The sequence below is a fragment of the Peromyscus leucopus genome, chromosome 5 (genome assembly GCF_004664715.2).
Source record: "Peromyscus leucopus breed LL Stock chromosome 5, UCI_PerLeu_2.1, whole genome shotgun sequence".
Taxonomy (NCBI): Eukaryota; Metazoa; Chordata; class Mammalia; order Rodentia; family Cricetidae; genus Peromyscus; species Peromyscus leucopus.
Genome location: NC_051067.1, coordinates 82261981 through 82274486, shown reverse-complemented (window position 1 = coordinate 82274486; position 12506 = coordinate 82261981). Strand labels below are relative to the sequence as shown.

Sequence of the window (12506 nt, the reverse complement as noted above, 5' to 3'; positions counted from 1 at the left end):
GAAGCAAGTTTGGCTACATAGCAAGACCTTGTCTAGAGTGGCTGTTAAAAAGGAGGCAAAAAGAAAAACAATATTGGAAATGAAGCCAGTGGATTAGTTAACAAGATTACAAATGGTTATTTCCTAGTTTCCGATCCTTGTGCTACAGTTACATAAAATGTCAACATTTGAGGAAGTTGAAAGAAAAGCCTAAAAGAACTCTAACCAAGTTTTGCAAGTCTGAAATTACTTCAAATTAAAAAGTAAAAATCTAAACCAAAACAAATGTATAAAACAAACAAGGAAAAGAAACATTAGATTTGTGGATTCCAACCCTAAGGATTCAAATCTAGGAATTATGAGAGCAATATCCTGGGACTGACCCCCAGGTTCCGCACATGTAAACAAGCACTTCGACTAAGTCACATTCGCAGCCCTTTCAAAGTTGTTATTTTGAAACAGAATCTCTCTAAATTGCCTGGGCTGGCCTCCAACGACCAAGCTTCACCTCTCAGGTCCAGGAGGGAGAGCGAACCCAGCCCCAGCACAGTGGACTCAGGTTTAAAGTAATCCTCTCCAAGGAGTCTGTCCTCCCAGCAGACTGGGAATGAATTAAGACAACTGTCTTTTTGTTGTTTTGTTTTGTGTTGTGTTGTGTTGTGTTGTGTTGTGTTGTGTTGTTTTGTTTTGTTTTGTTTTGTTTTGTTTTGTTTTGTTTTGTTTTGTTTTGTTTTTTGTTGAGACAGGGTTTCTCTGTGTAGCCCTGACTGTCCTGGATGGAACTCACTCTGTAGACCAATCTGGCCTCGAACTCCATCAGCCTCTCCCTCCTGAGTGCTTAGATTAAAGCTGTGCACCACCATGCCCAGGTTCAAGACACCTTTCAAACTTCTTTTTATTTATACTACACTGAAATTTTAAAGTTCATTTGCCTAAACTATTTATTAATTCTGAGAAAACTCTAAGATAATCAGAGCAGGGACCTGTCTCAGCTGACAGGGAGAGTTCATTACCAAATAATAAAACAAAACTGTCAAAGTCAGAAATCTAGTAAAAGGCAAAACAACAACAACAAAACAAACACAACAGCAAAGGTTGTTACCAGGTTAATATGAGACCTCTTATTCAGACAGTCAATAAATATTTAACATGAATAAAGTTTGATGAACAGAGAAATCTGAAATGCTATTATCAGTAAATTTTTTACCTTAAAGTCTGTATGGCTTTTGAGCAACCAGAGGTCTTTATTGGCTATACAATGACAACAGATAGCTATAAATGGTATCTGAAGGAACTCGGATGAATTAATAGAAAAACAAGAGAAAGCCGGGTAAGCAAATACCCAAATATTGTAGAACATCCTGAACTATTAATTCTACATTTAAAATTAATTATAAATAAAAAATTTTCACTGTAAACACATTCGTCAAATACAATGATCTTATAATTCAAGGAGAAATATTCACAAAATAAAGCAACATAGTATAAAACAACTTAATAATACATTCTTAATGAAACTTTGGTTTTAAAAAACTTTTAAAGGAGCCAAGTGCCCTTATCCCAGTACTCAGGAGGCAGAGGCAGGTGGATCTCTGTGAGTGTGAGGCCAGCCGGGGTTACAGAGTGAGTTCCAGGCCAGCCAGCCATATGGTCTCAAAAACAATATTAAAAGGATCTGTTATTAATACCAACAAACTAGCAACAGATATTCAGGTAAAACCAACCAAACACCCCTAAATGTCCAGTTTCCGACAGAAAAGAGCAATTTGAAACTATGGTATAAAATTTGAGCTCTTAATTGACTTGTTAAATATAGTGTCTATACCTGAGGTACCTACATTTGATTTTGAGAGTAATTTATGCACTCATCTACATCCAGCCCGTTCACTATAAGTAGATTCTGTTAACAGGCTAAACTCGACACTGTGTCAAGCTGTAATTGCCCCCTGTTGATTCTCTCATTGCAATAATTGGACAATAAATCTTACTCAATTAGTCCATATGCTGTGATTAATACACCCATCATATTTGGTGCAAATGATTCGCAATTGTGATCCTTACATGTAGGAGGATGAGGCAGAAGGGCTATGAGTTCAAAGTCAGCCTGAATTATACAGCAAGACCCTATCTCAATCAACCCAAACCAAAACAAGAACTACCCACATAATTGTATGCATAGAAAACAGGCAAAAATACATTAGTTTATTTTTATTTTTGCCAGGTAATTAAAAAGAAATGAGGTCATTTTCAAAGGCATCAAAAAAATATATTTTTCTAGACAAGCATGGTGGGTACACCTTTAATCCTTTTGAAGGCAAAAACAGTCAGGTCTCTAAATTCAAGGTCAGCCTGGTCTACAGAGCAAGTTCCACTGACAGGCAGTAATCCTTAAATATATGAAAGGTTATTATATGGTCAGATTTTGGTAACTTTAATTTTTCAGTATTTCCTATCCAGAATTTAATGTTGCTTTTCTTTTCAAGAGTGTGTCATATAAGTAACTATTAAGAATCTACACAATCATTCAACATATTTGTGTACAGTTTGTTTTTATTTTTTGAGACAAGGTCTCTCTATGTAGCACTGGCCATCCTGAAACTAACTATATAAAAGAGGCTGGTCTCAAACTCAGAGATCTGCCTACCTCTTTCTCCTAAGTGCTGGGATTAAACCGTGCACCATCATGACTGACAGCACAGCTGAATTTTAATTCTTAAAAAAATACATGTAAAAATCAAACAAAATAAATAAACAAATAAAAAACCACGTGTAATACTTCTGCAACCAGGATTCTTTTAGTACTTTGCCATAGCTTTAATTGGCAACACTTTTCTTTCTGACACACAAAAATGACAGTGCCTCATGATCCAACAGCATTTTATATTCAATGAAGGACACCTCTTTCTGCGAATGACAAAACCTGAATAGTCTCGTAAAGGCATCATTCTGAACAATGGAGAAGTAAACTATAACTGAGATTCCTAAGTATCATGTATACCTACTCATTCTGCAGATTACTGATTCACATTATGAGTTTCATAATTTAGGTTCAAACAAGAAAATTAGAAGAGCATTTTGACTGCTTGGCTTTACACAGACTATTAAAGATACACTAGGAATATATAATAAGTTTACATCATATACTTTTATAGCTATTTAGTTACCATATGCCAAACAATTATATATTTGAAGCTGATGTCATTTCAAAATTCCTATTATTTTAAAAAAAAAACAAACTTAAGTTACAGTTCACATGTCACTTCATTATCATGTCTTCAGACAGGATCTCTCTCTATGTAGCCCAAGTTGATCTCAAATTCTCTCTGTCTCTCTGTCTCTCTCTCTCTCTCCCCTGGTGTTTTGGAACAGGCTTTCTCTGTGTAGTCTTGGCCACCTTGGAACTCACACTATAGACCAGGCTGGCCTTGAACTCACAAAGATCTGCCTGTCTCTGCCATCCATGTGCTGGGATTAAAGGTATGTACCACCACTGCTGGGCTGGTCTCAAACTTTTCAAAGTCTAAAAGAGGCTGGGCATAGAACTTAGTGGTGGAACCCCTGCCTAGCACAAAAGAAGACCCTGTGTTTGAACCCCTAGAACCAAAACCAAAGCATTGAGATTTAATGCCTTATTGCTTTCTTTCATAATGTCTCAAATTTAACTTATATTTGAGCTTGATAAATATCTCAAAATTTAAGTATTTTTTGCTATAACTAAACAGAAAACTACTTCAAATATTTAATAAATCATTTTCCTATAGAGAATAGACTTACTATGAACAATACAAAACCAAAGAGTTGATCATCAAGGGCTGTAACTGATGAAATTTATACATCTATGAGACCATGTCAAGGTCAAAAGTACTCTGTTTATGTCATTCAGATACTCCGTAAGAAAGGAAGTCAGGATTAAGAAAGACCTTAGAAAGTAGCAACAGTTGGACCCACAGTACAGCTCAGTGAGAGTGCCTCCTACCACAAATCTACGTGTGAGATCCTAGGGTCAACCAAGAGTCCCACAAAAGAAAAGCACAAACAACAAAACAAAATAGTAACTAAGTTTTGTTGCTGTTATTTCTTCATATTTTTTTCTGATTGGTTTTTAAGCTGATCACTTAGGAACAAAGCCTTAAGAAAGAAAGATAGCCTAGACAGTGAATCAGAATAACATTTAGGAAGATGTGTAGCTCTTGGCCTTGACTTCTTTGCTAAATAGCTATACGTTATTTGTGGACTCAGAATATAATAATAGCTTACATCCATTGATCGCTACATATAGTCTACATATTGTTTTAAATGTTAACCCATTTCCTCCTCAAAATGATACCAGGAGACAAATAATATGATTATCCCTCTTCTAAAGATGGCAGGTAAGTAACTGTACAGGCATACACTGCTTGTATAAGAGACATGTCAACAGTTGAGAAAGCTACTCATGCAGAAGACCTGGATTTGGTTCCAAGTACCCTCATCACATGGCTCCCAGCTGCCTATAACTTGAGTTCTAGAGGATCTGATTTTTTTCAAAAGGAAATATTCACATATCATAAAATGCTAGTTAAAACAATACAAACTGATCTCTAATGGAATAACTCCTCACATAACAATTAAAAAACTAGGGCTGTGGGCTGGAGAGATGGCTCAGTGGTTAAGAGCACTGTCTGCTCTTCCAGAGGTCCTGAGTTCAGTTCCCAGCATCTACATGGTGGTTCACAACCATCCGTAATTCGATCCAGTGCCCTCTTCTGTCCTGTAAGCATTCATGTAGACAGAATACTGTATATATAATTAATAAATAAATAAAAAATTAAAAAAAAAAAAAAAAAAAAAAAACCTAGGGCTGTAGGAGGCATGGTACTGCAACCAAACATTTGAAAGGCAGAGGTGGCTAGTTTCTATGAGTTTCAAGCCAAAGGAACTACATAGTGAGACGCTGTCTCAAATAAAACCCAAAAAACAAAACTTACCCCTCTAAACAACAACAAACAAACAAAATAAGCAAAAGGCCAACAACAAAATGAGGTTTGGGAATACAGTCTAGTGGGAGAGTGCTTGCCTAACATGTAGAGGATCTGGGCTTGAAGTCCTCCAACCCTGCAACAAATAACTAAGTAAAGAACTCAGCAATCAAAACAATAAAGCATACTGCCTTGTTAGAATACGTAATAATGAAATATGAATATATTTTATCCTGCATTGATGAGATGATTCAGTGGATAAAGTACTTGCTACCAAGCATGAATGACCTGAGTTTGATCCCTAGGATCCATATGTTGTCCTCCAACTTCTTTGTACACATGAATACATGTGTGCACACACACACACATACACACACACAAATGTAATTTAAGATGTTTTATTGTTTTTCCTGATGTACAACAGTATTTTTTTAATTTCTTGATGATAAATATAATCAAGATTATTTATTTGCTGCAATAACTTCATAATAAGCAGGTAAAACACAATTTTACTCACTTGTCTATAACTTATCATCTCCTCTATCAAAAGGGTCTATGGGTAAAGATGTAGTTTAGTGGTAGAGTGCTTGCCTACCATAGGCAGTGTCTTGGGTTCATGTTCAGCCTGACAATAAACTGTCACAAAGCCTGGACATTCTCAAGTTTCTCTCTGTGGTGACTACTTAGTATCTTGACATGCATTTAACCAAGACAGAAAGAAAACCAAAATTTAAAAAAAAGTACAATTTTTTTCTGCTTACTAGAAATCGGTAGACTTGAGGATTGGGGGGAGAAATTTGTGGGGGAAAAAGCATTAAAGCAATTGGTGATGAAGTATTATGTTGTATTTTAAATAATCTACTTACTTTTAACAAAAATATAACTCTTAAGAAAATAAGCCAAATGCTGGGCGGTGGTGGCACACACTTTTAATGCCAGCACTCGAGAGGCAGAGACAGGTGGATCTCTGTGAGTTCAAGGCCAACCTGGTCTATAGGGTGAGAGCTCCAGGACCAACAGGGCTAGACAGAGGATACCCTGACTCAAAAAAAAAAAAAAAAAAAAAAAAAAAAAAAGCCAAAGCCAGGGACTAATCCTAGAATTAAGGAGGCAAGGCAGAAAGACTACACTAGTTTGAGACCAGTCTGATCTACATAACGGGTTCCAGGCCAGTCTCGAAAAAATAAAATAAAAGTGAAAAAGAAATAACAAATTCACTTTCCTTCCAAACAGCCCATGGCAATGTTACTATTTCCAACAATATTAACTCACATTTTTAAAAATCCATGTTTCTCTTTGATTTAATTATTTCTATCTTTACTTTCTGTACCTCAATTTTTTTTCTTAAATCAGACTCAAGTCTGGAATTATTTGTCTCTAGGTGCTTGGGTCTCTCCTTCATTCTCAGAGTTAAAGTAAGTAACAGTTATTATAGCTTTTAAAGCTTATCTACTAATTTCAATGTCACTGTTTTCAAAGTATTATCTTTCTAAATACTACATTTCTCCACCCATATCTCTGAACAAGTTAACATTAGAAAAATCTTAACAGCCGGGTGATGGTGGCAGATGCCTTTAATCCCAGCACTCAAAGGCAGAGGCAGGCAGATGGAGCTCTGTGAGTTCAAGGCCTACCTGGTCTACAGAGCGAGATCCAGGATGGACAGAACTGTTACACAGAGAAACCCTGTCTCAAAACACCCTCTCCTCTCCTTTTAAAAAACAAAAAAACACCACAACAACAACAACAAAATCTTAACAATAACTTAATCTTAACTTAGTATAGTGAAAGGTGAAATGTAGTTAAAAATTGACATAATATTGGAAAAATAGATACTTTCACTAAGAACAAATGAACAAAAACTTTTTTTTCTTTTCTTTTCTTTTACAATACCATTCAGTTCTACATATCAGCCACGGGTTCCCCTATTCTCCCCCCTCCCACTGCCTCCCCTTACCCCCAGCCTACCCCCCATTTCCACCTCCTCCAGGGCAAATCCTCCCTCGAGGACTGCGATCAACCTGATAGACTCAGTCCAGGCAGGTCCAGTCCCTTCCTCCCAGACTGAGCCAAGTGTCCCTGCATATGCTCCAGGAAAACTTTTTAAAAAATGAATGAGTAGGGACTGGAGAGATGGATCAATGGTTAAGAGTACTCATTTCTATTATAGAGGACCTACGTTCAGTTCCCAGAATCTACATGGAGGCCTATGACCTACTATACATGTATACACTCAGGCATACACAGAAAATAAATAAACCTAAAAACAGAAATCTCAGCACAATTTATGCTGGCTATGAAGACTGCTAACATAGAGACAATATTTTAAAAAATGAGAAGAAATTTAACTTTGAATTTCATGTTGGTTGTAAGCAAATAATGTACAATCAATAATAATATTACTTATTGATACATTATACCGAGAACAGAGTGCATTTATTTGCCTGCATCAGAATGAAAGTAAAGAATTCAATTTGTTGGTAACCCCTATCACAATAATGTAAACAAATGACAGAAGTCTCATAACAGGAATTTTCTTTACTATGTTCTCTGTGTATGTGCATATGTGAACAACAAAAATTTACATTGCACTTTATGTAAAATTCTATATAAAACTTCAAAAATAACTAACTAGTCCTTCAAGAACAATTCCATTCTATGATGGTCTTACATTATGCTTAGCTTTACATACAAAAAATACATTTATTTTTTGAAGACATATAAACAATCAAATTAAAATATATAGAATTGGCACTGGGAATGAAGGTGAGTTGCAGGGTGCTTTCTAGCATTTTTTTTCTTTTTTCTTTTTTTGTTTAGCATAAAATTTAAGACGTTGGTTTTGACTTTTGAAACAAAAAACAAAGACAGGTTTTCATCCCTAATAGCACCACAAAAAAAAATAAATAAATAAATAAATAAATAAAATTAAATAGATAAATAGGATTGGTGAATACTTCTTTGCTCTTAGGATTCTCTTGAAGCATTAACACCTGGCTTCTTTATTATATAAAACAAATCAGTAAATGTCTATTGTAATTGCAGAATGACAGTCCAGAGTTTTTGTGTGGTTGGGTTTTCTGAGAAAATACTTTATGTTATGCTTTTAAACTATCAGGTACCCTGTGAGGTACAATGCCACTAAAGAACGTTACTTTGGAACTGTCACAAAAATATAGATTTTTATTCTCCTCCCTTGCATTTGTATTAATACAAATACACGAAATACTATGTTGACAGAAAAGTAATATTTGTGCGACCCTAGTATTACATAACTCATTGAAAATAAAAACAAAGTGTATCTGGTATCTAGCAATGTCAAACTCTCCTAATGGAGTCCATACATCACACGCAAATCAAAAGCAGAAAAACAGGTCACACAGCTTAGACTTCAGCAAAAACTGCAAAAGATTACATTTAACTAACAATCAACTTACCCAATTTTTGTCTTCTCTTTCAACTTAGAACAGGTTTTTGGCTTTTTGTTGTCTCTGTCTTTTGGCTTAGATTTCATCCTTCGACCTCTCTTTTCTTCTTTCCCTTCAACTGAAGCACTAGGGAAGTTCTCAGGGCTCATTACTCGTGGAATATTACGTTCCCCACGTTCCTTTGCTCTTGCTATGGCCTCTGATATTATACGATTAGCCTTTTCTTGCTTGCTTTCTGATTCCATCTTTTTTCTTGGCTTTTTCTCAGACATGCCCCTCACCTGGGTATTCTGCAACTTAGTATATGTCCCAGAACCATCACTCTTCTTGGAAGATGGGGGCTAGAGAAACAAACAAACAAACACACACACACATTTAAAAAAAAAATAACACCAAAGTATATAAAAAAAACTGACATAAATATCTGAAAATTTTAAATTAACCAGAGCATTAAAATTACATAAGCAAATACACGGGTCCTGCAAACCAATGTCCACGTAAGGCATTCTGCTTACCTGGACACTAGTGCATAGTAAACAGCTCAGCTACTGACTTGGAAATAAAGGTTAAGGAAAGACATTGATTTGTTGATATTTCTACAGCACTCCTTAGTGATTCAGATTTTGTCCTATAAATATAGTTATTTCTAATTTTGTCCTGTAATTATTATTTGCATTTAGGAGGAAAGTCTTTTCTTTCATCTTTCCTCCAAAACTCAAGTAAATTCAGAAATAGCTATTGTAACTTAGAACCACTTATCCTTATATTCATTTTTAGAAAAATGAAGACCCTGTTTTAAGACTAGGAAGAGAACACAAAATCATTTTAATGTAGGAATGTAGCTAGCTAGTTAGTAAACAGACATTCTCATACCTAAAAATTAAAGAAAGTTTTTATTTTCCCATGAAAGAGTTAAATGTGGATTTCTGTCTTTTTCTTTATCGTAATTTCACTCAAGCACTTTGGGAAAGAAACAAGTTTTACAGTTTTATATTACAATTACTAATATTTTAGCAATCCCACAGGAAGCACACCAAGAGCATTTCCAAAGAATTTCCTCTCCAAACAAGCATTCATCCATCTAGGCTTAGATCACAGTTTTGTCATGTTCTTACCCGTAAACATGCCTCTGACTACAGCAGAGAAAAAAAACAGGAATTTCCAAACACATTTTCATGCCGATTCCAGTGTTTTCTACTGAGTGTCCTTTCTATCCCTGCCTCATCAAGGTTTTAGAGCAGTGCTACAGCACTGGGAAAGGAAGGAAGGCTTAGACACGACCACTAAAATGCCACCTTAAGGCCTAGAGGCTACAACAAATAACCAAGACTGAGAAAACAGCACCAAGCTCAAGATGGCGATGCAGTGCGACTCCCGCAGCAGCAGCCAGTAACGAGGAGGGTTATTCAATCCCATTAGCCTTTTAGCCCAAAGAACCCCTCCTCCTCCCACTCATTCAGGCTTTCACTTACCCTTCCTCTTGGCCTCTTCACTGAAGACATTTTTGGCGTCAGACAAAGGCTTGCCCTCTGCTTTTTCACCACCCCAGGCAGTGCTCAAGAAAAAAGCATTGAAAGAAGATTCCTAAATGGCCTATTTAGCAAGCTGCAACCAAGAGATGCACAACCGTCCACAAATACACATTTTGATTTATCAACACATTCCTGCCTTGGCAAGTTTATATCCACCGTTCATCCTCTTGAGCTCTGATAAAGGCTGCAAGCCCTCCTAAAAGCTGTTTCCTCAATAGCTGTAAGCAGATAGCCAGATTCCAACAAAGCAGAGAAAGAAATGAATGCACAAAGCATCAAAATGCATCAGCATGAATATTAGAGATGTCGTTAAAAATACTGACTCCTTCTGCGGAAGTAGGCCAGCAGATGGTGCTACCAGTTATTATTCCATTAGACTGCAGTTTAACCCCCGACGGACTGCTCTTCCCTCCGGAACACATTAACTCTCAACTTGCCACTTTCTACAGTCAGGTTTTTAAAAATACACATAAAAGGAAGAGTTTTTAAAAAATCATCTGGGAACTAAAATGGTAGAGAAATGGCTTCATGTGGCTCAGTATTTTTTTAATCCAGTGCAGTTTTTACCAGAGAAAAATACTTTTCTTCACAAAATTCTAATAAAATATTTAGACTACTAAAAAGTAGCTGCCGATAAACAACAGGTTAAAGAGCAGGTCATGCAAATGAACACTAACCAAGTGACTTATCAGAAATTAAGTATCTTTACGTGTCATCTAAAGGCAGCAAGAACAAAGAAAAAAAAACCCTGTTATTTCCTAAGTTAAGAAATGAAACTAAGGGACTGGAGAGTTGGCTCAGTGGTTAAGAGCACTGGCTGTTCTTCCAGAGGACCCGGTTCAATTCCCAGCACCCACATGGCCACCCACAGCTGTCTGTAACTCCAGTTACAGGGGATTAACACTCACACAGACACATGCAGGCAAAAACACCAATGCACATGAAATAAATAAATCTTAAAGAAAGAAAGAAAGAAAGAAAGAAGGAAGGAAGGAAGGAAGGAAGGAAGGAAGGAAGGAGGAGAGAGAGAGAGAGAGAGAGAGAGAGAGAGAGAGAGAGAGAGAAGAGAGAGAGAAAGAAAGAAAGAAAGAAAGAAAGAAAGAAAGAAAGAAAGAAAGAAAGAAAGAAAGAAAGAAAGAAAGAAAGAAAGAAAAGAAAGAAGGAAAGAAAGAAAGAAAGAGCTGGGCGGTGGCAGCACATGCTTTTAATCCCAGGACTTGGGAGGCAGAGCCAGGCAGATCTCTGTGAGTTTGAGTCCATCCTGGTCTACAGAGTGAGATCCAGGACAGGCACCAAAACTACACAGAGAAACCCTGTCTCGAAAAAATAAAAATAAATAAATAAAAAGAAAAAAAAGAAATGAAACTATTTTCATTATCTCCATGGGCACACTGGTTTCTCAACAAAAATCTTAATCATTTTGGTCTTTATTAAAGACTCTTCGTACAGTGCTAACTGAACCTATGAGTCAGATAAAATTTAAGTTTAATATCTTCTTAAAAATAAATAGGTTGATTTGAATTCGTTTTTCTGTTTGTTTGAGACAAAGTCAGCTTCTGTTGTCCTGGAACTCACAGAGATCCACCTGCTTCTGCCTTGGAGTGCTAGAGTTAAAGGCAAATGCCAGAATACTTGACTCTTGAATTTGATCACTGATAAAGCTTTCCTTTCTATACATAAAAAAAAAAAAGACTATTTTAGCAAGCAGTAAAACTTTAAATAGTTAAAACTTCACTGCTTCAAAATTCAGATTCATCTCTGTATTAATGCCCCCTTTCCAGCTGTTCTTCACAAGGCAGCTGATAGCAGTATGAAAACAGTGTTTTGTCACTGTTCCTTTTGGGAAAACCAAAGGTTAGAGGAGAAATTCAACACTCTCTGAACAGTCAGTCCTACAAGGATCGATCAAGCTGGACAGCATGTAAAAGGAGTGTCAAGGCATTGGAGCCTTGATCTCAAGGAAAGGATCACAGTGACAGAGTAATTTGCTAATGCAAAAATTTATAAAGAGCTAATATGTACTTAGTAATTAGTTAGTACCAGGCACTGTCCTAAGTATTTACGGTTATTAGCTAATTTAATCCTGAATGAGAAACAGGTAATAACATTAACAAAGAGACGGAGGACAGCAAACAGAAGAGAACAGACACTCTTGTAGCTCTTGTTACAGAATGACAGAAGGGACATGAGAGCAAAGAACTACAAAAATATTGACATAGAGATAAAACACTGCTTATTTGGCATCAAGTACTATTCTCACAAATCCTTATAGATTGTATACATCATTCTAGTTAACATTCAAGACAGATCTGTTTTAGTTCTGTACTGCTCCTAATTCTTAATTTGCAGTAAGGACACTTGTATAAAAGAAGTGACCTGCTTAAGGTCCCACTGAAGGGAGCCAGAGACATGGTTCAGCATTTAAAAGCAATAGCACTCTGGATAATCTTCAAAGGACCCCAGTTCAGTTCCCAGCACTTCACCACAGCCTGAAACTCCAGTTCCAAGAAAATGATACACTCTTCTGGCCTCTGTGGGCACTAGTAACATACATGGTACAAGCTCTTAATAAAACATACATTTTAAAAGATCTCATTGCTACTGGATAG

The 12506-nt window shown here is 36.4% G+C and overlaps 1 protein-coding gene across 17 annotated transcripts in view; it reads right to left on the bottom strand.

Moving 5' to 3' along the window:
• Chd9 (chromodomain helicase DNA binding protein 9) overlaps nucleotides 1-12506 on the bottom strand; it is a 229473-nt gene that overhangs the window by 95168 nt on the left and 121799 nt on the right. For 11 of the 17 annotated variants that reach the window (XM_037206078.1, XM_028871524.2, XM_028871530.2 and 8 more), the window contains one exon: nucleotides 8375-8706. In XM_037206078.1, the coding sequence (XP_037061973.1) occupies nucleotides 8375-8706 (332 nt within the window). Of the gene's footprint in view, nucleotides 1-8374; nucleotides 8707-9480; nucleotides 9810-9837; nucleotides 10700-12506 lie in introns of those variants that run through there. The other 6 variants (XM_028871535.2, XM_028871536.2, XM_028871532.2 and 3 more) reach the window with 4 other exon arrangements.